Here is a 27,749-nt window from a genome sequence, read left to right on the forward strand (position 1 = left end):
CTGCTGAATAAGTGACTGTCTGGTTGTTTTGGAGTGAAAAAGTCTGGGGAAATTAGTGGATCCTTACTGAGATGTACCATAAGAGTTTATGTTTAGTCTTATAATAATAACATTATCCTTTCTGTGAGCAAGACTGCAGATAAACCATTTTCTTTTCTTCATCCGAGTGAAGCAGCAGCTTGTAGTGTGCAGAAAACTGACTTGTGGAGTGTCTGATATGTTCATCCTTTATTTGGGGCTCAATATAATCCTTCTTGTTCAGAGTTGGAACAGAATTTGTTGGATCTCCTCACCCCAAAAAAGCCAGTTTTATCCAGAACACAAAGAGGACTTGTTCTCAAATGTGTGCTTGGAGCTTTGGCTTGTTTGCTCCCCTTCCCCTCCTCTGGGGTAGCTGCCTGCCAGGTTGTTCCTGTTGAGGGAAGTTTGGGAGTGAGGATGCTTTTGTTGGGGATGGGGGAAGCTTCTGGGGCTGTGAGAGAAATGCTGGAGCACTGTTGAGGTGTGTGATTCACTCATGGTGGGTACACAGTGAAACAGTCTTTGCCTCCCTCAATAACAGCTGGATTTAAGGACAGTGAATGGTTCTCAGATCCATGTTGGTGCTCCTGTTCAGAAAACTGGGATTTCAGCTGCTTCCACAAGTGCTTCAGGACACAAGCACACACATGGGCACAGACATGAAAATCACGTTGTAAACACAGGATGTTCTTCTTTTCATTTAGGAAAATAAAGAAGCTGAATATGAGAGGCTGATCCTTGCTTTGAGGAAAGAACAGAATATTTACTCTACTCTAGTGAAGACCTTCAAGGAGTCAGATAGGTAAGTGCTTCTGCTTTGGGGGATAATCTGAACTCAAAGGGCAGAAGTCAGAAGTTGTAAAAAAATGTGCAGCTTTACTGGAGATTAGTTTGTTCTGGCCAGTTGTTTATAAGCTCTCTGTAGTAGTCTCTAAAGAGAAATATTTATGTAAGTGAGTTTCTATTATCTAAATTACTTAAAATGTTTCTGAAAATGTTTCTTTTTAGATTGGAATCTCAAATGAGCCCTGTTTCCATTTAGGTACCAAAGTAAGCAGCTGGATTTTCCATACTTAGGTCTTTTGTTTTGGCATCTGTTGTAAAACCAAATTGCAGTGAACTTTTGGACACTGGACAATTTGCCATTTTTTACTCCTAAAATACAGATAATGCTTATCTTAAAAGTGACACTGTGAGAATTTTGATGAGAATATAAATATGCAAGATTTGGGAGAAGGTTAAACAAAACAGAGTAATTGAAGTTTGCATTGTACACTTTCAGTGCAAAGCATTGAAAAGGGTGGCAAGAGCAAGTGTTTTTAACCTTTTAAAATCAAAGAACCCAACAATTCAGAAAGAAATCTGCAGCCTACTCTGTATCCTGTTATTGCTTGCCAGTTGAAGAGGAGATGTTATGATAAAGAAAATTCTTAGTCTGTAGACAAATGAAATTTAAATGTTTTATAAATAATTTACTGCTATAATTGCAAATTTCTTAATGAAGTATTTAAAACATTTGAGAGCCAGCTTCTGAAAGCAGTGGCTTATACCTGCCAGCTTTGGGGGAATGTTTATTTATATTTTGCAGTTGTTTTATAGACCACTATAGTTTGGAAACCATAAAGAGAAGTAGCACTAGACTGGATGAGATCTGTGTGTGAGTTAAGCACTTAGCAGCAATGCCAGCTTGTGCTTGGCCACAGCTCAGGACCTGCTTTAGATACTAGAAAAAATAATGAAAAATAATGCTAGCAGTCAGCTGATGGAGATTATTTCTGATTTCATATGAAGACTGAGATCTGGCAGTGGCTCCTGCTCTGTGGGCCAGGAGAGGCTCCACATTCTGTACAGCAATGACAGCAAAGCAGTGTGCCTGTGAAACTGGCTGTTCCTAGACTGCCTTTCAAATAGGCAAACCCAGAACTGCAGGTGTAATCACTGGGCTTTTGCAATGAGCTTCTGTAGGATCAGGATCACTAGTCCTGATCCCTGATATGGGATTTTGAGTGCTGTGTCCAGTTCTTGGCCCCTCAGGTTGGGAAGGATGTTGAGATGAGTGTGTCCAGAGGAGGCAACGAGGCTGGAGAGGGGCTGGGAACACAAACCCTGAGAGGAACCCCTGAGGGAGCTGGGGGTGCTCAGCCTGGAGAAAAGGAGACTCAGGGCTGCCCCCATCACTCTGCACAGCTCCTGAAAGGTGCCTGTGCTCACCTGGGGCTGGGCTCTGTCTGCAGCAGCACTGACACAACCAGAGCACACAGCCTCAAGCTGCACCAAGGGAAATTCAGGTTGGATAATAGGAAACAGTTTTTCACAGAAAGGGTGATAAAGCCCAGGGAGGTGGTGGAGTCACCATCCCTGGGTGTGTTTAACAAAACCTGGATGTGGCACTGGGTGCCAGGGTCTAGTTGAGGTGTCAGGGAACAGGTTGGACTCGATGATCTTGAATGTCTCTTCCATCTCTGTGAATTCTGTGATTTTGGACCGCATGGAGCAGTCAGTGCCTGTTGTGCCACAACAGCAGAGGATGCACAGTGAGCTAGGGCTTGGAGCTGCTTTTATTCCTCCATCTCCCAGTTCTAGGGGCTGGAATGTGCTGGAAACTTCATCAAGGCTTGAATAATCCCAGACTTCTGGGGAATGGATAAACAAGCCCTGCAGATACACAGATGAGGAAGCTGGGTTTAATTGCCATCAGCAGTGACATGGATTTTGGGCAAACATCTGTTTTCTTGCTGACATCTTCTTTTAGGCAATATTTATTTTAAGCAACCTGGGTGGTTATTTTTCAAAATGAGTTACTGGATGTCAGGACCAAGACATTCCTTCTCTCTCCAAGAGGGGAATCAGGGCTTGTTCTTATAAAACCTTTAACTCATGAAAATGAGAAAATGTGCTTACCTCGCTTCTAGTCATGTGTTGGTTTGGTTTTACTCTTAATCTTTTTTTGCTGAGCATTTAAGAGAGCTCTCACTTCAAAGAAGCTCTTGTATGAGGAAGAATTGTTTAAAGCAGTAGTTTCTTGTGCAGGAACCCCTGACAACAGCACACTTGTCAGGAGACAGACTGAGAGGCTTTTCATATATGTAGCCTTTTAATTAATGTGCATCTGCAATACTCTGTTATTCTCGTGCAAGTATGATGTGCTCTGTGTTCCTGTACAGTCTCCCATCAGGTGGATTGAAATTTTTTTAAAGATCCCTGAATTCTCTGGCATTTAGTGCAGTGGCTTGGAAATTCTGCAGCAGCTTAATTTATCTTAAAAACACTAAGTGGAGTAAATGCAAAAATAAATAATACAAAGAGTTCAGTAACAGCCTCTTATTTTTTTTTTATTAAATCAAATTTATTTCATTTTATTGCAATTTCAGGTTGGTTTATTTTCAGCACTTCAGTCTTTTTACAGATTGATCAGAACTGCCTTGTTGGTGTAGTTGAAGGGTGTGGGAAGATGTAGCAAGGGGCAACTGATTCTGGGACCTGAGGGGCAACTGATGCTGAAGAGCTTCAGTAGCAAGGTTGCTTAAAAAATTAATTCACCTCGACAAATTATAAATTCTAAGTTTGGACATTTATGCCCCGTTGTGGTAACTCAGATAATTGAGACCATTTAGAACTCAAGAGGTCTTTTTACAGGCTGTGAATAAATAAAGAAATAAAACAGTTAGTTGTGTCTGAGTCCTATTTTCAATGGAACAGGATCTTTTGATATTTTTCCTAAGTGCAGGATTAGATTATCTGGTGGAGCTCTGTGGCAAGGGAACAAAGTTTCCATGGTCACCACATAATGGAATACACAAAGCCATCAGCATTATGTGATAATGATACTTTTCTGGCACAGTTTTCAGAAGATAGTAATTTAGATTTTCCTTAAAAAGAGCTGCTCAGAAAGAGGCTGGTAGAAGAGCTCTGTCATGGGGAAGCTGATTTAGGCAGCAGAGCCCAAAAGAGCAGGAAAATGCTGTGTATGTAAACATTTAATCTCTTCTTTCTATGTAGGGATTTGTTGGTGCTTATGCATCAGAATGATGGAAGTGTGGGATGAAACCCAGCCATGGTAAAATGGCTGCAAGCCCGAGTGGAGAAAAAAAACAGTGCACACCAAAATGTTTTGAATTGAATCTCAAAGATTTATTTGTCCCTTTTTTCCCCCAGTATAAATAGCTTGCAGGTGGAGCTGAACAACATTTTCATGTTGAGAAAACAACTGGAAGAAGATGTTTTAGGTAACAGGAATCTCCAGAAGATTTTACAAGATCAGATTAAGGACATGAAAAATCACAAAGGTTTGTATCCATGCCCAGCCCAACCCTCCTCTAGCACAAAAGAAAAGTGGTTTTATTACAGTCAGTTTGCTGGCATGGAGAAAAAATATTTGAGAGTAAAAAAGGTGTGAGAATATTTCTTTTTGAAAGGTGCAAAAAGATTTCTTTTTGACTTTTTATACAGTTGATTTGGTGGATTTGTAACAGAATGCCTTGGAGCAATCAGGGCACATACAGAGGGAGATTTTCTCTCTTTCCAGGCAGCAAATGTTAGAAATTCCATGGCAGTTCTACTGCAGGGATCATTTCATGCTGCCTGCAGCTTTGTACCCATAGAATTTACTGCTTTCCACAAAAGTCAGAGATTCCTGCCCTGGGATCACTTGGTGGCCATGGGATCACTGTCTGACCATGGGATGTAATCACTTCCCAAAGAGCTTGTGGCTCAGGCACTGGTAACCTCCTCCTAACAGAAGTATTTGCAGAGAAAGAAAAAAATACCTAGAAGTTTTGTTACTTAGTAATTCAGAAAAAGTAGAGCTTTTAAATATAGCTTAGCTTCTGGCTTTTTTGCTGTATGTCTTGTAAGGTGTTTTTAGTATATTCTTAGATATAGGAAAGAATATAAGTGGGTATCATTAAATAGTTTACTGCATATGTACAAGATGTTTCTGTTTTATCCCATAGGGGATATATAAATAACAGTAAAGCCTGTTCACTTCCCCTTTCAACTTAGATTTTCAATTTTAGCATCACTTGACAGCTCTGATAAGTGACAAAAGGTAAACTTCAGCTGTTTCAGAGTTTCCAACCTCAAAAGCCCAGAGATAATCAACAGCCAGGGTGGGCCAAAGGGTCTTGTGGATACTCCAGGGTTCTCAGGAGCTCTTGTGCTGAGGGTGAGGCTGGTGGGAATAAAGGCTGGAAAATTATTAATGATTTTTGACTTTTGGGTCCTTGCAGCAGCCACAGGATCAGTGTCAGAACTGGGAGTAGGATTTGCATGTCTCTTCTTTGTCCTAATTTAGTTATGCTTTCTCCCTGTCTAATGAGATTTATTTCTAGAATTGACTGTCATTTATATTGTAAATAAACAGGTGTTTATTGAAACATAAATAATTCCTGCAGTTATAGAGGCAGTGAATAAGTAACTATTTTCAATCCAATTACTGCATTCTTTTGACCCAAAAGCAAAATAAGTTCATTAACTTTGTCTAACCTGGCATTTTTCCTTGAGACCTTGATTCATGCTCATAAAACTGTAGTTAAAATAGAATAACTATTCATGCCTAACTTATCCTTCCTAAAAATTATTTCTAATTGTAATGCTAAATATGTAAATTATAATTCAGAATTACATTCCCACTCTTGCTGATAACCACAGAAAATACAGCCACAGAAAATGCATCAAGTCTGTGTGACAAAAGCACAAAGAAATATGAGGACAAATTTTTTTCAATTAAACAGAAAGCTTATTTTGGGAATGAAACATTCTAAGTGGCCTCCCACAGACTTACTGGAAGGTTCTTATTGGAAATGTCCTGTGCATTCTGTGCTGTGTTTTCCTGCAAATGGAATTTCTGAAATAACATCTGTCCTTGGCTATTTTGGCAGATGAAACTCTATCTTTCTGTGGAGATCAAACATCTTATATGAGTATCTGTTTAGGAGAACAAGACCATTTAAGCCTTCAGATAGACCATCTGTCTCTGGAAGAACTTAAAAAAAAGGTATTGATCTTTTTCATTATTTACTGTTCCTAATGGCTTAATTCTGCTTTGTTTCTAGTTTCTATGTCTCTCATAGAAACATTTATTTAGGTGCAGTTGGGTGGATCTGAAAGGATTTGAAGCTCCCATCTCTGTGGTTTGTGACCCACCTTTTATGAACTATTTAGACTTTGTTACACCCATGGGCTTCAGAACCAGCTGAGAGCTGAGTGATTTCTAGCCAGGGTTTTGTGGTCTTGGACACCTGGACCCAAGGTTTTGACTCAGTACAAGTTTCAGACTTCATCTACATCGACTCCAAAGAAAGGTTTTGCCTTGAGCATCCCACAGTGTGTGTTTCATGTACTTCTATTAATCATGGAGGTGGTGGTGTCTATACTCTATATTCTGTATAGCACACTCCACCCCAGGATTTGCAAATTTTTTGGTAAATAGGGCGTGTTACAAAATAACCCTGAGGTGAGTTCTCTATTCTGTGTAAGGAGAACTGAAATTTAGAGGTGAAATATGCAGACCAAACAATGAATCAGTATTGGAGTGCAGAAACTTCTTCTCTTTCTCCTGATCCTGCACAGTGACATCTGATCCATGCACCAGTTCATGACAAGGAATAATTTTGAATATGGTTGGTTGGGAGTGAGCATAAGTGAAGTTTTTCTGTTTCTCAGGGACAGCTGAATTGTAGGCAGGTGCTCATGCTCTGGAGGTGGGTAGTCTGAAGGAAGGAAGTTTGTCTTGGAACAGGTGTCCCTAAAAAAACCCCAGATTGTGTCCCAGTGCCATTCTGGGGTTTCACCACTTTTTCTCTGAGCATGTTCCTTCAGAAGGCTCAGGGACACTCATTGGGAAAAGATATTTATAAGTAATTTCTTACTGGAAAAAGGGTGTGACTGAAAGCTGACCTGGTTTTCCAGGTATATTAATTGGTCTGATAAAAAGATTCCACTTTTTTCTTCAAACTTCTTGATACACTTCATGGCTTTGTGGCCATGAGAGTTTTGAACCCAACTGCTCAGTCAGATTCTGTGTCTGTGAAACTGCTCAGAATGAGAGTGGCTTTTAAAGGGGTTGGAAAGAGAAGAACATCTTGTTCCTGAATGCTGCTTCTTTCCAGTAATGCTGTTTTTTCTTGCATTAAATGTTTCTTTTCAGATCAGCTGTTTGTGTGAGTGCCCTCAGGTTTGTTCTTGCTACTGAGTTGTGAAACTTGTTACCTAAACTTAATAAGAATGACACAGACTGTGAACTACAGTGTTCCAAATGAAGGTCCCTTGAACTCTAATTCACAAATACAGCAGCAGGTTTCCATACCTAGGGAGATGAACACAGGAGCAGATACAAAACCCAGTGCAGTTTACATTTAGCTGGAGATTTATCTGCCATCATTTGTTTTCCTCTTGTTTGGATGTTAACACTTCTGCTTATTCTTCCTTTGGTTGTTTAGGTTGCTGACCTGCTCCTGATGGTCAAAGAGCTGCAGTCAATTAATCAAGAGCTTAAGGCCAGACAGTCTGGATGTTGTACAAAGGATTCTCAAGGAAAGGAAGCACTGGAAATACTAAACCACAGAGAGGTAGGTTTTCTGTTTTAGAGTCTGACTCTCACATCCAGTCTGCCTTGTGGAGTCATTTACATCAGTGCAGGAGTGTAAAGCCCTTGGGGCTGAGGTTGCTAATTCCTTATAATAACTTTTTAAATTAATGATGTAAACAACTTTAACATGTTAGCACGACAGAGAAGCAGCTCAATGCAAGTGTTCAGTGATGTGTCAAGTTGATTTTAAGGAAACAACATACTCATTTAAATATTAATTGGGTCTGTGATCTATTTGTTTTGTCAATTGAAAGGGAGGGAAATAGTTAATTTTACAAAGAAAGCAATATCTTAAAAAACATTTTAGTTATTCCTGTTTGCTATTGCATAGTCATTCTCAGGCTGTGTCTAATTATTTGAGAGTTTCCTTCAGATCTCTGATGGATCTTCAAAATAGGAGGGTTCAGTGTAGCCAAAATCCAGGGAACAGAACTTCAGCTCACCTAAACATGTGGCTATTTCTTCATATGGAACAGAGAAGGGCCTGAAGAAGGGGTCAGCACTGTAGTGGGTTGCTGAGAGGTGCCAGGAAATAATCCCTGCTGGGTGTTTCATTCATTTCCCCAAAGCTGGGACTGTTCTCAGCTGCGTGGAAGGAGAGACCTTGGCAAAATCCTTGCACTGGGAGCATTTTGGGTGCTGGGTCCCCACGTGTGTGTGAATGGTGAAGGTTGTTCAGGAGGTTCTGGGTGACCCTTCCAGCTTGGAAAGTATTACTTGAAATGTGGTAATTCAAACGCTGGTGGTGTTTGTCTTTATGTTCCTTTGTGGCTTTTGCTTTCGGTTCCATCCTTGTGCAAAATGTATTGAAGAGGAAGGAAAAAATACAAAAGGAATGATGATGGTGCTTTGTGTCTTGAATTTCTGAATTAAACTCAAAAGAACAAGATTAGAAATAGTTTGAATCGGTTACATGCAGGACTGGCTGATTCAAGAACTGGGAGTGTGGAATTAATGTTTTTTCTGCAGAACTCAGGAAAAAAGCTCCTGTCTTTTCCTGGATGTGCTGCAGGTGTACTGGGACAGTCACAAAATATTTTTTGCTTCAGTTTTAAGACACAGTCATGCTGTCTTTAATTGAAGTATATTTAAAATTAGAAACAGACCTTTAGGTGTGCCATGGTTTTATTGAAATGGTGAATTTATACGTCACTGAGAGGTTTGGGAGAAGAGCTGGTGGGTGATCCCTTTCCAGGTGCCTGCACTCTCCATAATTAACATTTTTAGCAATTTGTCTATCATCCTGCAGAGGGCTCTGCATCCCCGTGGATGCCACAGTGAATTCCAAAGGAATTCCTGTCCTGTGCCAGGATTATCGTGACAGGATGCCGTGTGCTCCTGCTCCCCTCGACATGATGGGTACATACAGGGCTGCTCACTGAAGAAACTGCAGAATCAAATGGAAAATGACACAGAGTGAGGCTTGTAAAATATAAACAAACCTCAACGTTCTGGGAAAGGAAATAGGAAAGTTAAATATGGTTTTTAATCAGTGCCAGAATGATTGTAGTACTATTGAGCTCAAAAATGAAAGGATCTTTAGTTAGAAGTTTTTAGTTCAAAAGCTGTCTTTTTATCAGCAATAAATGACAACCTGGATATTGGGTTATGGGTGTCACAACAGTGTGTTCTGCATATTAACAGCCACTCTCAAAACCCCCCTTTTTTTTGTGTGTGTTTTTTTGAGCTAGAATTTATTGGCAGGTAGTGCTGGGGTGACAGTGACATCTGTGTTATAAGAGGAATTTGGATATGGGATCTTTCTCAGGTTCCTAAAATGCTCCCATCCTGTTTTTCCTTCCCAAAGGCAGAGCACAAATCAGGAATGTGCACTTTGGTGCCTCTGCAGGCTCTGACAGCTCCTTGTCCTCTGCTCCTTGGCTTCCTGCTCATGCTGGGAGGGAGAAGGAGGAGAGGAAAAGTTGTTTTTGTGCTGTCCTCTGAACATCTTCCTTCTCAGAGAGGAGCAGCCTCCGTGATTTCAGCTTTCCGGGCTCTGGGGAGCTTTGCAAACCAAGCACATCAGTGCTTCATTTAGGAGAAACATTCTCCTGGTTTTCAGTCTCCACGGAAATAGTTGAAAACAGGCAGCTTATTTTTGGTAGGCTTATCTTTCTGGCCTTAAGACACTTATTTTCTTTTAATATTTTGTTGCACATGAGGTCATATTCCTTGGAGTACAGGATGTGTCAGCCTCTCAGACACAGGACCATAGTGCAGTGATTTATTGTCATAGGGTATTTACAGCCTGTTGGTCTTATGCAGTAATTTCATTAATGAATCCTCACTTATTAAACCAAATACCAGCCTGGGAAAAGCTGATACTAAATAATGTTGATCCATAAAAGGTAGTTGCATTGCATGGATAAGTTACATGTGCAAATAAGTTTATTTTTTAAACACAAATTTAGGGTTTGTCCTGAACCTACACAAGGAAGATTCAACCTGAAAAAATAATAGTTAACATTATTGGACTTTTGGCATCCCATGATTGCAACAAAAATTTTTTTTTGCAATGCATGCCCTACATATACCCTAACCCCCTCTGTGTCTTTCACCAGCTTTCAAATTGTCTTTACACTGTGTTGTCCTACAAAACCAAGTCTGAGTGAAAATACCAAGATAACCCAAACATGACTTGAAAGTCAGTTTTCCATACAGAATTCTAACTGTAAAAGGCAAATATATTAATCCTCTGCACCATCCAGTTTGTGCCTTTTAGAATTCATACCTAAAACCATTAGCCTTGCTTGCACTGCAAGGGGCTGGGAGATGAAAGGGGTTTTCTCATTTATTTAGTATATATATGTATATTTTTATATACATATACATATATATGTATATAAAATACACAGATATAAATGTATATTTTATATATATATATGTATGTTTTACATATATTATATGTATGTATATATGTCTATTTTTAATCTAGATATATGTATTTATATATGCATACATTCAGTGCATACTCAAAAAATCAAAACCAAACCACACACATCCATTCAGTTCCCAGTGTTCTGGGGAAGCAGAACTAACTCTGTCCCACACAGGTTGGGCTCCTCTGTGGCAGGGGTGTGTCCTGCCCATAGATTGGGCATAATGAGAGTTTCCAGAGGAGCCACAGAGATGCTCCAAGGGCTGGAGCCAGGCTGGGAGAGCTGGGGGTGCTCACCTGGAGAGGAGAAGCTCCAGGGAGAGCTCAGAGCCCCTTGCAGGGCCTAAAGGGGCTCCAGGAGAGCTGGAGAGGGACTGGGGACAAGGGACGGAGGGACAGGACACAGGGAATGGCCTTTAGATGAAGGAGTGCAGGTTTAGGTGGCATATTAGGAAGAAATTCTTCCCTGGGAGGGTGGGCAGGCCCTGGCACAGGGTGCCCAGAGAAGCCTCTGGATCCCTGAAGTGCTCAACAGCATCCAAAGGGATTCTGCTCCTGCTCTCAGTGATCCTCATGTCAGGGACTTGGGTGCTGCTCCTAAAAAAGCTGAATCCTCCTCTTCCTCTTTGCTCAGGCAATGAGATGGGTTCTGTGGGAAACAGGGAGTAAAAGATGATTTGGCAGCATTTGCTGCAAATGGGCAAATTTAGGCATAGACACAGCAGATTGTAACCTTCAGTGGCACAGTAAATCTTTCTAGTGTACAGCAAGCCACATGTGCTTAGTTTTAAAAGCATCTATTTCTTGAATGCTGGAGAAGAGCCTAAATTGTGTAGCAAATAAAAATAAATTCTGGAAATTGGAAAATAAAATAGGCAGAATGGGGACACGACTGAGGATGCAGAGCTCCTTTGCCATGAGAGGTTATATGGTTTTTATATGTTCTATAAACTCTGAGGAGGAAGGGTTAAATAAAAATGAAGGAACATATAAGATAAAGTTTCACTTTATTTGATATGAGTAATTCCTGGGGTTTGTATTAATTTTCTTTGATCTTGTTGAAGGAATCTAATTCAGTGTTTGTTACTTTGTATTACAGGCTTTTTTATTTTTCTTTTAAGACATATCACTGACTTATTTATGCACGTTTCATATCACAGTATTTTTTTTTTGTGCTACATTTTCACGTCATTCCATACTTTGTGTAGTGTCTTGAAACACCAGAGAAGCCTGTGATGCAGCCTGAAGATGGTGACAATGACAAGAAGGTGCAGAACAGTCAGTTTTGTGAGAGGGTCAGTCAGGTAGGAGCATTATGGGACAGTGCTGTCTTGTCTCTGCATACCTTTAAAATGTCTTCATTTTCTTAGAGCATAAAGTATTTTGCGAACAAAACATACTTTTGTTGGTTTCTGATTTTGCTTTCAACTAAATGTTATCTCCTAGAAGCTTTTTCCTGTATTTCTGGGCTGGTTTTGCATTCAAGATTGCTTTCATTGTTTTCTGTTTGAGTACTCATGGTCACCCTGAATGGGGGTGACAAGAGTCCCTTGAAACTGTGTTTCTTTACATCCACACAGGTTGATCTCCTGCCTTCATTGCAGTCAGGCCTGGAGTACAAATTGTGTGAGATTCACTTGCTGTGGTTGAGGCAAAAATCCTGTAGATCTTTCTTTAGGGTTGAAATGCTTGATAGCTTGGTAAATGGTAAACTGCATTTTTATACAAACAGGAATCTGCTGGCCTCTCAATCTAATCAATGTAAGATAAGGCATCAGGTAATCATAAAATAATTCAGGTTGCAAAGTGATTTGTAATGTTGAAGAAGGATGATATTTTGCTCTGTGAAATCTGTAATTTCTGTGTTTCTCTGTTTACCAGGTGTGCCTTCAAGTATCTTTGGATTTTCCTTGTGAGGTGGATAAACAGGTAAATGATGTATTGTAAAAAGTCTTTTTGGCTCTTGGTGCTGATGGGGATTGTACCCAGATGGGCCCAGATTGAGTTCTCATGTCATTGCTGCAGATTTTGATTGTTTAATTGGGGTTTGAATGGCTGTGGAGATCTCAGGTAGAAATTCCCTTGGACACATCCATGGTTTTTTATACAGAAAGTTGGCAGCTTGTAAATGCTTCCAAGTTTTGTCCTGTCCCAGCCATCAGGGCTTGAATCTGGAGTTCCCAGGACAGAATCTGTACTGTAAATACAAATGATTCAAAGCTGAGCTAATAAAATTGTTAGCTGCAGTCTGCAGGCAGCATTCCAGAAGTTTCATACCTCTTGTTAGATAAAGACCTTCAGGGAAATCTTCTTACTCCTTACTAAACAACTGATCCCTATGAATTAATCATATGAAATAGATGTTAATTAGTTTTTCTATTAATAAATAGTCAGCAAAATGTCTGTGGGTGCTTCTTAATGTAGATAAAGAGCATCAGGAATTACAGAACCTGATTACAGAAAGATTACAGCCCTGAATTTAATAGAACATTACATACCTGTGTAATAAGACAATGTTTGCAATTTTTTAACAGATAACTCCATCAGGCTATTCAGAGAGTATCTGCAAAGACAGACATTATAGGAGTCCAATTAAGCCTCAATTTGAGCATGATACAACTGACAAACACTTGAGAACAGGAATGAGTGAACATGAAACAGAAGAGAACTTGCTCACATCTCCTCTAAGAGAAAATAGAACATCTGTGCTGGAATCTACGTGAGTATGAGGGATATGCACTGCTTTTGACAGTATTTCTATTTGAGAGGAGAATAAGGCAATTTTGCTAAAGTGAATTTAGATAATGGCACTGTCTAATTTACCTGAGAGATTGGCAAGGCACCTTCAGAGCCATTTTAGTCTATCATGCAATTATGTAATTAGGAAACATACTATCAGTAGAAATCCTTAAAAAAAAAACCCATTGCAAGAAAGAAACTCTGCAAAGTTACTGATCCAGGGAGCTTTACTGCAGGGACTGATTGTTTCCAGGGTGGGGTCTAACAGAGTCAAAGGGCTTAGTTGACAGTAGCTGCTATTTTTCTTGAAAAAACCAAAATATCTGAGAGCACAGGCCAGTGAAAAGTGGTGTGGTGGAAGGGACAACACCTTACTGCTGTAAAAACAAAATGTAAAAGGATCTAAGGATGGAGGGATTGGAGTTAGAGTGACTTTTTACAGGGGTAGTTTTGAATGGGTGGTGCTGCACACCTGGACTGCCTGGACAGGGCTTTGCTGCTCTCAGTTTAGGGGATGGGGGCCCTGTCCTACACTTGACCTAAAGGGTTATTCCATGTGTAGGACTGGCTGAGCTATGTTCTCAGTTCATGTGTCACTCTCCATGTAGGAGAAAACACTTGTGGACCTAAATCTATTCAAGCCCTACTGGCACCAGTGGAATTGAAGTGTGTGTGTGTGTGTGTGTGTGTATTACACTGGGATTTGATCAATTCCCAGCCGAAATGCTCATTTCCATAGGAACTGGACAATCCCAAGCAAGGAAAACCACACACCCTGACTGATTTATCCCAGTTTCATGCCCACACCATTTAATCTCCTGGTTGAGAACGGAGTAGTTTGCTGTAGGTCATTCTTATGTTCCTTTCCTTGATCTGTAGCTCCTTTTCCTTCTCTGGTTGCTTTCCTGGTCTCTGGACTGACTATGTGCAGAATTCTGTGACTTTTCAGTGCTGGGGGCAGAATCTCCAGTGGAGTTACACAAGTCAAACCCTGGTTTCTGTGTTCACCATGCTGCACTTGGCTTCACTCAGGCAATTCTGTATTTTCACATTACTATTTAAAACTCTCCCAACAGGCATAAATTGTCTTAGTTGTCACAGGAGTAGTTAGTGGTGAATGAGGAGATACTACTCCCTTAGAAATGAAGAGAAAACATTGTTTATTTGTTATCTTTACTTAAAAGTTGGCTAATGAGTAATTCTAGCACCGTCATCTTTACCACTCTAGTGTGTAATTTTTCCTGTGTTCAAGTATAAATGACCAGGCTGATGGGTGATGAGCCTGTGCTTTGCATAGCTGAATTCTCACTAATGCCATTCGATGCCAGAGGAAGCCATAAAAAGCCTAGTTAGCTTCTACCATTTCAAATGCTAAATGATACAAATGCAGTTGTTTAAAACTCTGGTTTATATGTTTAATGGCACAAACAGCTCTCTATTGGACACATGAAATTTTCTCTAGAATTCCAGAGCTTGCTTGTGCTTTAACTGCCTCTTATTTGGCTTCAGTTTCTCTTAAAACATTGCTGTCCATGAGCTTCTAGTTATCCATGGGGCAGTTTGGAGTCTGTAATGAGCTGGTTTTGTAGGCTTTTTGGCTGATTTCTCACTTTTCATCTTCCCTGTTCCATTAGAAATTCATGGAGGAGTATATTTGTACAAGAAATCAACATCAGGGCCAGGAGTTGCAATTTGATGGTCCTTGTGGGTTCTTTCCAGCTTGGGCTAATCTATGATTATCTATGGCCTATAGTCTGGTGTGCTGTTGGTATAAATTAACTTTTAAGATAGAGAGTAAGCTTTTTGAGAATCCATTCATATTTTTTATATTTCTGTGTTAAACAGGAAAAAAGTCATGATGAGGCAATTTATGATATAATTCATGTTGTGAAAAGGTTCCAAAAACTCTGTTAGTGAGTAATTCATTAGTGAGTAAAAACAGAACCTCCTGGGAATTTCAGATATGTCACAACACAGCAGAAGGGTTTCTTGGAAGGTATTTTTGTTTGCTTAAATAAAAATCTAAATTCATGTCTTTTCTCTCCTCTTTCCTGAGTGTAGCAGACAAGAACAAATGAAAATTGTAAATGAACTGTTAGATCATCTGAACACGACAGAGGAAGAATGTTCAAGTGAAGATATAGAGAAAAAGGATGAAAAAGATCTTAGGCAAATGATTATTCAACTAAGAGCTCAACTCAAACATTTCAAGCAGGTCACTAAATTCTTAAGGCAGCGAGCAGAATTGAAATCAGCTTTTGATGGGGAAGAGAAGCTTTATCCAGATGCAGTGCCACAGATTAATAAGGCGAGTCAGTTGTTGAAAGTGGAATTGAAAGATGCAGCTATGCAAACAATGACTTTAGAGAGTAATGTCATGAGATTCAAACACGAAGGCAAAAAAGGAGCCTCAGAAGAAAAGTCAAAATATTCAAGATTAAATGCAGAAGCAGAACATCAGCAAGAAAATGTGTATAAGAAGGGTGAACAGCATGAAAGACTTTCTTTTACTAGAACAAATGAAGTAAGTTTATTCTCCTTTTTGTACTTAGGGAATAGATGTATAAAAAGGGAAAAATATGTTTCATTTCTAATATTAAATCTTGCTTTTGTATGATTTTTAATATTAGGAAAAGAGATGTAAGCCAAATATATTTTCGATAATTGTTCTTAATGTTCAGAGCTTTTCATCTCCTACTTCAGCGTGCTTTAGAACATTAATTAATTGAATTTCAATTCTCCCTGGGACCACACACTCGTAAATATTACAGCTTTTGGAAAAAGAGAGTCTGTGTTTCTTGTTCATAATGTACACAACTAGAGTTCTTGGAACTGATGAAGTCTAAATGACAAAAGTGTTCTAGAAAATTCCAGATTTGCATCACATCTGGGAGCAGGCTGTGGAGGGGTCAGTGGGACATTCCACAAACTCAAACCTTAATTTTAGGGTTTTATTAACATCCTATCATTGTGTCTTGCTTCCTGAGAAGTGTGCCCAGGAGTGCCCTGTGGCATGGGGACCGTTTGTTGTGTTTGTGTGGCACTGAGTGCACAGGGGCTGTTCTGGGAGTGCAGGCTGGCTGTGCTCCGGCCAGATGAGTTTTGAAGCTTCTGTCTGCAGGCAGACTGTGATCCCAAACAAAGAGGTGGGAAAACAGTGTCTGCTAAAGAGTTCTGTGTATTGTTTCAGCAGCAGTGATAGGAGTGAAGCTGAAAACTCTTTGAAGATCTTGGCTCCTGCAGAGCAGACAAAGGGGAGCGTTGCTTTTGATTTTGTGCACTGCTAACAGGGAATGTTGTAGCACCTTCTGCAAAGAGTGGTTTCCATAACTTTAGTGATCAAGAGGTTTCTGAGAGGTAGCAATTAGATGTGGTTCATTTTTATTCCAGCTTGTTTCTCTTGGGTTCATTTTTCTGAGGGAAGGGGCTTGTAAATGAAGGGATGTTGATAAGGCTTTGTTCTGGGCATGAAGTGACAGGACAAGGGGAAATGGCCTGAAGATGAAGGAGGGCAAGATACTGAGATATTGAAGATGGATATTAGGAAAAAATTATTCCCTTTGAAGGTGTGAGGCCCTGGCACAGGTGCCCAGAGAAGCTGTGGCTGCCCCTGGATCCCTGGCAGTGCCCAAGGCCAGGCTGGATGGGGCTTGGAGCAGCCTGGGACAGTGGAAGGTGTCCATGACAGGCAGGGGGTGGAATGAAGTGACCTTTAAGGTCCCCTCCAAACCAAACCAAACCATTCCATGATTTTGTGATTCTTTCTGCAATTTTCTTTTCTTTTTCAAGTTCCTGTTTTTCCTGGGTTTCAGTTTGCTGTTCTTATTCACCATTTTCCAGATTCCTCTCTGGTTTAATCAGTGGCACCCTCAATGCAGCCTTTGAATGAGTTGCTTTAAAAGCTTTCTTGTTTGGACTAATGCACTGTATCTTTAGCTTTGGAATGGCTTTTATAAATAATTTGATGTAGCCAGCTGAAGTGGCCTTTGGGTAATCTGGGTGACAAATGTGTCTGTGCCACAGCCCTGAGACAGCTGGAAATGGTTTGGTGTTATTAAAGCAGTTTAGTTAGCTGGAAGTTCTGGATTTATTTTGCAGCCTGTGAAGGATACTGTTCTCATATATGTACAAAAGGAATTGAGGATGGCATTTGGAAAATGGAACTTGTTTTTTATGATTTTAAATTGTGTAAGGACTGTAATTGCTGAGAAGTGAATGTGGAAAGGTATTTCAGAATACATTGAGTGGTGAAAGAAATTAGGGGACTTAACAGCACTGGTGGAGCAAATGAACAGCAAAATTATAAACTAAATCTATCTGAACATGCCATTATTGGTTTTTATTATTATTACACACAATTCCATAACTCTCATCAACACATGGCATGCTTTTATCTTTTTGGAGACAGGACTGGTTTATGCTGTGGGGTTTAAACAAGGAACATTTATTTTATGCGGAGTCTTCCAAAAGTGAGAGGCTAAAATGTAGTGACTTAAGAAATGCAGCTTCCCCCAGCTCCAGTGAGGGAATGTGTGTTACAGCAGGAAATGGAAATCCTTCAGAAGCAATTTATGGAGTGGATGGGTGAAGAAACTGGTTTTGTTCATACAGGATTTCTCTGTGGCAGAATAAATGTCCTCTGGCTGATGCAAAGTTATGCTGATTTTCTCAAAGCTCTGCAGGTAGGACATGTTGGGTGGAGACTAAAGGAAGAAAGGAAAATAAGCTTAGGAGTTGTTGAAAAATGAGAAGGATCCTCAAATTAAAAAAAAATGGTTTTAAGGAAAAAAGTTGCTGAGCTGGCAGACATTTATGATATAAATGACAGTGGGAAGTAGCAGTTGGAGAGGTCAGTTTGGGTGAGAAACTGTTTTCCTAAGGCAGCCACAAATCCAGAGCTAATTGATACACCTGGTGGTTAAAAGCCTTTGGTAGGCACTGCTGGATTTGCTGTCCTGCTTCAGGAGCTGGAAAGTTACAGATGCATGAACAGCTGGGACTTACAGAAAATTGTACCACTGAAATGGGTGTTTTGCCTCTCTGAATGTTTCTTTCTCATGTAGCCAAGGGTATTGCAATTTTATTTTCAAAACTAACGTGACAGCTGCCTGATTTTACAGGAGAATTTTTATTTTTCCTGGCCTGTTTGTTTATACTTCCTACACTTGACTGTTACACACAAGTCACTAACTCCCCATTTTCTTCCATGCCTTTTTCAGGCTGGCTCTGCTTCCTTGCCCAAGAAGTCCCGGCTGCCTGTGCTTGTGAGATCCTGCAGGGCATTAGGAAATGTCCCTTTGAACTCCTGGCTGCAGAAATCAGCTCCAGAAGCACAGCATCCTTCCAGGGCACCTCCTGAAGGTCTGAGAACTTGTGAAATACAAACCATACCATTTCAGGCACAACCTAATGGAGAATTACTGCATGAGTCTGGAGCTGGAAACCTTCCAGAGGAGCCTGCACAGGGAAACACATCAGGGAGAGGTAAATAAAGAACAAATCTGGTGACTGTGGTCCTGCCTGGAGGAGTGGCAGCTTCTCTTGCAGCAGAAGTAAATGCAGATCATCTTTATATACTACAATACTGCTTAATCTTGCAAGTTTCTTGAGTAGACAAATATGTGTAGACCTTGAAAAAAGACCTTTTTTTCTGTTTGCCACTAGGATGTAAACCAGCTTTTTGTGGGACAAAAAGTGCTGTGTACATGTGTAAGGTCTGTAATAAATGGCAGAACACAAGGTGCTACATGTGCACACATATATCAGTGTTAGGGTAAATTAAAAATTCCCTTAATAAGATGCCAAATTTAATGAAATCTGCCTGTAATGGAGACAAGAGAGTATAAAAATCCTGATTTTGTTTATGCTGGATAATTAAACTTTTCCAATATTCCACTATCAGTCAAGTCAGCTGTGTCTGTTCCCACTGTGGCTGGGTTAATTTAAACTCGGTTGTTGACAAAGTACTATGATCAGCAAAGTATGACAAATTGTAAGACAGAGCAATGGGTATTAGATAAAGATTTGGGGTGGTAGAAAAATGAAAATGCACTTAGCAGTTAGATTAAAAACTAAGGAGGGGTGTGAAGGACAGGTAAGGGAAGGTAAATATAAAAATAAAACTCAGACAAATTGTGGGTGAGCCACTGTCAGACCCAGAGGATGCAGAGAGTGTTGTTAAAAATAACATTGTTGTGGTAAGGCACAGATATGGTACAATTTGTTATAAATACTTTGGGTGATGGGACTGGAGCAATTAATTCTGGTAGGTGCAAAACCCATGGAGAATCCTGAAGGGCAGGGCTTTGAATTAGGTCCTGAAAGGAGTCAGGAGCTGCAGTCCTGTGATTTCCTCTCCACTCTGGCTTTTTCCCTTGGGTAACAGCTGTGCTGCACACTTGCTGATTCTGAGACTTGCTGCAGTGATTGCAGCAGATTGGTTTGTGATCAATGCTCACACTGGAGAAACTTCTAAGCCTTTTTTCTAAGCTGAACATAAAACATTTAAAAATGCTCTAGAGATTGATTTACTGTTCCATTACAAAGGGCACCTACAAATGTTTATCTTCATTTGTTAGTAGGAGCCTTTGAAATGAATTCTGAGTGGTTGCCCTTATAATTAGTTCAAGTATTTAAAGATACTCATATTATCAGTAAAGATTTTCCTGTTCCAGACTGTCATAGAGCCAGGTTTGTGTTTATGAGATGTGAGGTTTTTTACTTTTTGATTTTATTTATTGATTTGGTTGCTTGGTTTTGATTTGGTTATTTTTAAACTATCCCCACTTAATTTTTTTTCAGTCTCTTACTGATTTCTCTTTTACCTTTCCTCACTGTTCTCCAGTTGTCTCATTGCTCAAACTGGATAATACTGAGACCCAGGTGGAGTTCCAAGATGTTGATCCAGGTACAGAGGACAAGAATGAAAATGTGAAGGACAAAAATCAGCAGAACTATCAAGGTAGAGCATTTATATGGTACAGAATTCCAAAAAAAAAGGAAATTTAAAAGCTTCAATTTCTTCTGAGTTGTACAAAATTGTAAATTGCTTCAGGTAATCACTCCCTTGCTGTTATTTGTGGATTTTAAATCTGGTTTTCTTAGCTGCTATGGATTAATTGCTCCAAGAATCCAAGTTGGTCTTTCAGGCTTGTGCTTTCAGAAGGGCCACAGGGATTTATGAGTCTGGTTTCCAGTAAAAATAATGAGTTGTATGCCTGACTCTGATCTCTGTTGCTAATGACCTCACTTCTGAACTCCTCTCTGAATTAAATGTTTGTTACTGCTTCTCCATCTAGTTCTGAACTATTGGAATGAAGCAACTGAGTGATAGAATTTTGCTTATCTGAATTATTTGAAGGCATTCAAGTAGGCTGAAACCTAATGGAATCATTTAATGAAAATGTAAATAGACTTAGTGCTGTGTGTTCCACGTTTGTGCATCATCCATTAGTCTTTTTTGGGAGGGCTTGAGTAACCTGGGTAGCACTGGAGAGTGCAGAGGATTTGGCCAATTCTGTAATCCTTTGGTGTGCAGGGTCCTGCTCAGTGCACCCTGTGGGGGTGTGGACACAGGGAGCTCATTAGTTCTCCTCTTTAATTAAAGGGCACTCTTGCATTAAAAACCATAGCCAGTGCTCTGATCTGGAATATCTTTGTTAGGATCTCTTTTTGTTTTCTCTGTTTGCTACCTGGAATGATGCATGGAGTCAGGGTTTCAGAGTTTGTCTTCACCTGATGTTGGGGATTTTTGCCATCTGTGTTACTGCAGCAGAAGTTCATGGGTGCAGTGTTGCATTCCCTCCTTGTGTCCTCCAGAATCCATACCCAGGCACTTTCCTGGAAGCACTTCCTTCCTTTGGAGTGCCACACAAAATGAGTAGAGTGCAGCAAACATCCTCAGATGTCAAATCAGAAATGGTTTGGGTTGGAAGGGACCTTAAAGCTCATCCCATTCCCCCTGCCATGGGCAGAGACACCTCCCAGTGTCCCAGGCTGCTCCAGCCCCTTCCAGCCTGGCCTTGGACATCCCAGGGATGAGGCAGCCACAGCTTCTCTGGGCAGTGTTGATATTCCAGATTCACAGCTTCATTTTATTCCAGCTCTTAGGTAATATTTATTTTTATTCTCCTGGTCTTGGTCTTGGGCTTTCATACAGAGCTGCTCCCCCTGAGTTTTTGTTTTGATTTACAGCTTGAACCTGGACATTGAAATTCTCCATGGAAACCAATCTGAAAGTATTGCAACCTGTCTGAAAGATCAATGAATTGGCTCCCAAAAGGGAAGTTCTAATTCAAAGTGATCTTTTGCAGAACTAATAGAAGGGGAAAATTTAATTTACTGGTAACTAGAAAATAATCATTTTGCTGGCTACTTACACCTACAGCCCTCAATATGCGCAGAACTCTAAACATGGATCTTCTGTAGGAATTTATGGCTTTTATTGGGCTGAATCTGAGGTGATTGCATTACTTAGGGATGGCAAAGTCACCTGAGGGATGTGATGTTCATATCAAATGTAAAACCTTTAATATCAAAGACTTTAGTGGGGTTTGTTTAGAACACCTTTTAAAAAGAAGTTATTATAGCCTCCTTTTCAAATTTGACTATTTTGTTGATAGTCTTTTTAAAATTCCACTGACTTTATGCTCCAATTGATTTTGTATAGATTTTTGAGGTGGGGAGAAGAAGAATATTTAATTAGAAGCTTTAGGAGGAACCATGTGAAGTCAGAGTCTCCTTTGCCTCGTGTTTGAGGTTATCATTTTTGTGGCTGGAAAGGTCTGGGCTTGATCAGTGCCTGATTCAGGAGAGCATATGGCAAAAGGAATTTTCAAGAATTTGGGAAGAGAAAGTTGGTTGTATTTTGAGTATTGTTTATTTGAAAGGTAATAAAGGTTTTGAAATACTTGATGTGCAAATTGAATTCATGGCAAATCACAAAGAGAGGTCAAAAGTTCCAAACTAATAATGTATAGCTTGTAATTACCTACATTTTGATTCTGCTCTTATAGAATTGAAATAATTCATTCTAGTGCTGAATGTCAGGTAAAGAAATACTAATATTCACACACAAGCCTCCTGTTTTTCAGAAATGCAAAATCATCATAGCATTAGCAATGGGAATATCCAGAGTTCATTAAAAGAGGTGGATGAAGAGTTTTATCCCATGGGACACGAGGACACTGACTCAGCCCCTGCACATTCAGACTCCAAGTGCCTGTGTGCTCACCAAGAGAGTGGAACAAGAACTGATGCCCTCCAGGGCTGTGGAGCCACAGAGGATATAGAAGAATTGAAACAAAGAGTTAAGAATATGCAGTCTGAGCTTGAAAAGTACAAAATGTTCCTGCTGCAGCTGCAGGGCTCTGAGCAGCTCTGGTTCAGTGGTGTTTCCAGTGGGGCTGTGAGGGATGCAGCCCTGCCTGTGGAAGGGTTTGTCACACCAATACAAGGCACAGCTATGGAAGGAGTTCAGACATCCTCTGGTGTCCCTCAGCTGGATTTGGATGAGATCCACACCAAAACCAGGGATTCTGAGTCTGTGCAAGCACCTGATATGTGGGCAGCACAAAACCTTAAGGAGCTGCTGTTGGCCAATGAGGCAGAAGTTGACAAAGAGCAAGTTGTGAATGTGCATCTTGATGCAATGTATCCTCTTCAGAGCAGTCTGAGAGCAACATCACCATCCAAGTGAGTAAATCTGCTGCTCTTTGAGCTTCCCTTTAGTAAGCAGCAATATAAAATAGCACAGCAAGGTGAGATGAGGATAATTTTATTCACAACTGTTGTTACTGTAAGGGCTAAATTTCACTAACATTAGCATAAAGGAACTGAAATGTTTTGTTAAAAGACCCCCTAAGTACAAAACTGATAAATTTGTGCTATCATCTGTGCCAGGCACATCTGTCTCTCCCACACCTCAGGCCCACAACTCTCTTTGCTGTGAGAGATCCTCTCTGGAGCCAGCTCAGATCTCAGGTTACCTGTGGGACAGGCTCACCTCTGTCAGCAGAGCACCACAGCCTGCAGCACTCAGGATATTTTCAGGTGCCAAGTGTAGGAAAATGGAACACCCCATTTAAGACAGAAATGTTTTTGTGGGCAGTGGGCTGGCAGATTGGTGCTGGCCCTTCTGTTTGAGTGCCCAGACTTGGTGTGTAAACATAAGATGTTCACGCTCTAGTTCCAATTTATTTTGCAGTTGAGGGCTGTAATGCCTTCCTGTTAAGGATGTGAGAGGAGATAAATATAGAATTAATGAATGAAATTTTATAGCATAAGCTCATAAGCTGGAAAATCATTTATGGGAGACTGAAAAGTATCAGTCTTGGATTTTGTATGAGGCTTGGGGCAGCATTTTGGCTGCATATGTACAAATTGCAAACGTACAATGGGGGATCATAAGAGTGAGCCTTTTTTAACATCCACCCTCCTTTTCTCCCTTTTAAATATTGTTATTGTGCTGAGGGCCTGTGAAATACCAGAAATTGTAACAAGGAAAGGCATTCAGCCTTGTGCTTTTCTTCCAAATGCTTGCGTGGAAATATTTGGAGACAGCGAACAACCACCAGCATGGACTATTGTGTGTGTCTGAGGCTCACTGTTGTAAAATACAGTGGTGTTACAGAGTCCATAGGAATTTATATGCCTTGAAAATATACCTCATCCATTTTACAAAGAAAGATCCAGCTGTGAATTAAGGGATGAGACCCTGTGGATCACTGTGAGGTTTTTATGGCCACTGTCTAGGACAATGTCATGAGTCACAAATGACAGACCCCAAAATGAGTTATGCATCTTTTCCTATACAAATGACAGTAAAAATGCTGTAACAACCCACATCACCATAGATTCTGTTTGATTCCCTGCATCTTTTAACATCTTCTCTCCTTTTTTCCCTGCTAATGGGTGATTCTGGAGAGAGAATTCTGCCTGTGGTACAGACAGTGGCGGTACAAAGGGGTTGCCTGCATTTGCAAATGTAAATTCAATAAATAAATTCAGTTGATCTGAGTTGAAATTTATATCCTGGCTTGTGGAGTTTGGGCATCACAGTGGTTGTCATTATTTCTTGCAATACACATGCAGAGATGTGGAGAATTTTCAGACTGGGTGAAACCATCAGTTCAGAAAGTCCAATACCTGTTTTGGCAGGAAATACAGTTTCAGAGAAGGTTGTCTGCTTCCATAGGGAGTTAAGAAAACCACAAAACACCAAGCCAGAAAAAAATCCCCAACCAGTCAGGAAAAATATGTGTATTCTTGAAAAAAATTTACATGTATTCACTCTTATTTAGTTAATTTGGCACCTTTGCTGCCATCCATGTTCTTTCCAAGCACGCCATCAAGTCATCCCATTAGTTTTGGCCCATTTTATAACTGATACAGTTAAGTGAAGGAGAATAATCTCTAAATACCAAACTCAACAAGCAGAGACAATACATCTCTCATTGTGGCTGTTAAAAGCATTTTAAAACCAAATTGAACCACATAAAATTATAGTTTAGGAATATAAGCTTAATTCCCATTTTATTTATATTTAAATATCATTTATGGCCAGCAAGCTTTACAGCTAATTTCATTTTCTCAGATATGACTCGTTGGTTCACTCACAAGTTCGGGAGCTGTCCTTCCAATGCCAGCAAATCAAGGAGATCCGCTGTGGCTGTGCCACCTACCTCCAGCACCTCAGCAGCCTGGTGAAGGCCTTTGAGGAGCTGCTGCAGGCCAGTGATGTTGATTATGACGTTGCTGAAGGCTTCCGTGAGCAGCTGAACCAAAGTGTGCTGCTGTTTGAGAAACTGGAGATGAAATTCCTCTATGGTGAGCAGCACTATTTGTGCTTCTTGTCCGATCGATGAACGCCCTGGGAAATGGGAAGGATTTTATTTGGTTGTTGGTGAAAGGAAGCTTTCCTTGCTGTTGGTTGCTTTAGGATGGGTTATGGGGAGGACTGTCATGGAAGGTAAGATTTTTATGATCCACAAAGAATCACAGAATTGGAAGGGATCTCTAGAGATCATTCAGTCCAAGTCTGTGCCAAGGCAGGGTCACCTGGAGCAGGTGACACAGGAACATGTCCAGGTGGGTGTGGAATATCTGCAGAGAAGGAGACTCCACACCTGTTTCACCCTCAATGTAAAGAAGTTCTTCGTGTTGAGGTGGAACTTTTTGTGTTTTACTTTGTGGCCATTGCTCCTTGACTGGGTTTTACTTTTGTAGCTGTACTCTTTATTGACACCTGCTCATTGGGGTCATCTCAATACAAGCATATTTTAACTGCCCCAAAAAAATAGTGGTTGTATAAAAGTTTTGTTACACATAGCTTCAGGGTTTTCTGTTTCAGCCCAGCTGACTGTTGAAGACACCTGGGGACATGACTTAGTGCTGGGCCTGTCAGTGCTGGGTTGAACTCAATGATCTAAGATGTCTTCTCCAACCTAAATTATTCCATGATTATTTTAAGGGATCTGCGTTTTGCTGCCTGCTAGTCTGGCTGGAAATGTACACTACCATTCATAAGAGAGCTAAAATACAACTGTGTTTTGGAAAATGAGCATCACAATTGACATTTGGCACTAGAAGGAAGAGTATAACCTGCATTCTGCCTTCAGTCTGTAGTTTGGAGGAAGTTAGCAGGAAGGGGATGGAAAGGGATGCTGTTGGAAGGAACAGCAAGCAAGATCTTTTCCTGGCATCACAAGTGCTGCTCTTGCTGACCCAAAGAACCAGCAATCCTTCACAGATATCAGCTGCAGGAGCAAAACACCTGAGGTGCCTGAGATGGGGACTGACCCTCCCATCCCCCTGGAGCTGCCTCTGCTCAGCCCCATTTGGGGCCCAGCCACAGCATGATCTGTGTTCTGCCTTTCACTGCACATCATGGCAGGATGTTGCAGTTTTGATTGCTCATATAAAGCAGCTGTGTGTGAGAAAAAGGTATTACAGCCTTGTGTCATAGCAGGGTAATAAAAGATTGAGTGTATTCAACGATTTCGGTGGCTACAGAGATTCCTTGCATTGCAAATGAGAAGACTGTAGTGAATAAACATTAAATGCCTTTAAACCAACAGATGGTATCCTATATACTATGAAAAGTCACTGACAACTGAGACAATTCAATATATCTAACACAATGGTGCTGCATTGAATCACACATTAAAGTAAAATGATGTTTGTAGGGTTGTAAAGAACATCCAGTGTACTAAGAATTGACTGTAAAGAAGAAGCATGAGCAGCTGTCTGTCTCTGCATTTCCATCCTGACCTTCAGTTCATTCCCCTGAAATTTCAGCTGTGCAACTCTTCCCTGCCACTTTTGCTTAATTGCACAAAAATTTTAAAATAGGGGGAGCCAAGGTGACACCACCAAGCTCTTATTTCTTTATTCAAATTAGAGTCTGAGTCCAGGTCTCTTGCACTGAATTGTGCCTGTGCTCACACACAATTCCACAGAGAATGTTGCAGGCAAAATCCTGTATGTGCTCCTTCATTAAGGATGACTGGTTAGCCTGACTCCAAAACCAGCACAAAAAATCCAAGTGCAATGGAATTTCTTTTATATAAATGTTATTGAAGAAGTAATAACAGGTGCCTGTAATCCTTTTGTTTAATTAGCATACCAAATAGATATGCTAATTAAAACACCAAGGCTGTAAAATCTGGCATCTGTGGTTGGTCCCTATATTTTTTTTGTGAGTTCCAGAGCAAAGCTGTTGCTTTGTTCCTGGGCTATAAATGGTTTTGGTCATGTACAGCATTTGATATTAATACAAAGTGTGCTAGTATCTGTTGACTCCTCTAATTTCTCATTAATTTACTACTCTGTATTTAAATAGAGTAAGATGGAGGGGGGAAAATTGTCATTCTCAGTATGTGTTTTTAATCAGCTGTTTCTGCTTTGCAGGAGAATCAATAGGTACAGAAGTCACTATACTTTATGAATTAGCTCAAAGGTAAGAGTGCAACTGAATGTTTAGCAAAAATATGGGTGTTTCATAAGTTGATAAGGATACTCCATGTTTTGTAGCATGTTTAACTGTTTGGCAGGGCTTTGCTTATTAATATCTATTTTGTTAATAAACCATCCATTGAAAACAGATTAAGGCTTTTTTCTCCACTTCTCACCAAGCAGGTGAGAGGCTGAAAGAGAAACACCGTGCCACCAGGATTGTTCTTTTCGTGAACAAAAATAACCATGTCCACAATCCACTGTGGTGCATGCTGAGACATGATCCTGCTGCAGGTGCCAGGGGGGACAGTCCCTCCCTGAGTGTCCCCATGCCCTTGGGGCTGGCTCAGGGTCACTCCAGTGCAGCACTGCTGAAGTTCATTATTGTCACAGCACCTTGATGCTGAAGGTGAAGAGAGCAGGTGTTGTTGTGCTGTGCTTGTTGGTTTTCTGCCAGCTTGGGATTCTTCTGTGCTACAGAAATGCTCAGCTCCCTGTTCAAGGCACTTGAGGTCCCCTGAACACAGAGGTGACTGCCTGGTGCTGGAAAATGCAAAGTAGGCTGGAGGG

General features: G+C 40.5%; 1 protein-coding gene across 1 annotated transcript in view; it reads left to right on the forward strand.

Moving 5' to 3' along the window:
* Positions 1-27,749, forward strand: part of CDK5RAP2 (CDK5 regulatory subunit associated protein 2) — a 70,404-nt gene that overhangs the window by 23,415 nt on the left and 19,240 nt on the right. Inside the window, exons 14-26 of the mRNA XM_031057259.1 lie at positions 726-823; positions 4,177-4,307; positions 5,901-6,016; positions 7,461-7,589; positions 11,696-11,791; positions 12,369-12,416; positions 13,022-13,206; positions 15,288-15,750; positions 18,446-18,710; positions 20,071-20,187; positions 22,319-22,919; positions 24,820-25,052; positions 27,135-27,183. Coding sequence (XP_030913119.1) covers positions 726-823; positions 4,177-4,307; positions 5,901-6,016; positions 7,461-7,589; positions 11,696-11,791; positions 12,369-12,416; positions 13,022-13,206; positions 15,288-15,750; positions 18,446-18,710; positions 20,071-20,187; positions 22,319-22,919; positions 24,820-25,052; positions 27,135-27,183 — 2,531 coding nt within the window. The remainder of the gene's footprint in view (positions 1-725; positions 824-4,176; positions 4,308-5,900; positions 6,017-7,460; positions 7,590-11,695; positions 11,792-12,368; positions 12,417-13,021; positions 13,207-15,287; positions 15,751-18,445; positions 18,711-20,070; positions 20,188-22,318; positions 22,920-24,819; positions 25,053-27,134; positions 27,184-27,749) is intronic.

The sequence above is a fragment of the Geospiza fortis genome, unplaced genomic scaffold, assembly GCF_000277835.1.
Source record: "Geospiza fortis unplaced genomic scaffold, GeoFor_1.0 scaffold27, whole genome shotgun sequence".
Classification (NCBI taxonomy): domain Eukaryota; kingdom Metazoa; phylum Chordata; class Aves; order Passeriformes; family Thraupidae; genus Geospiza; species Geospiza fortis.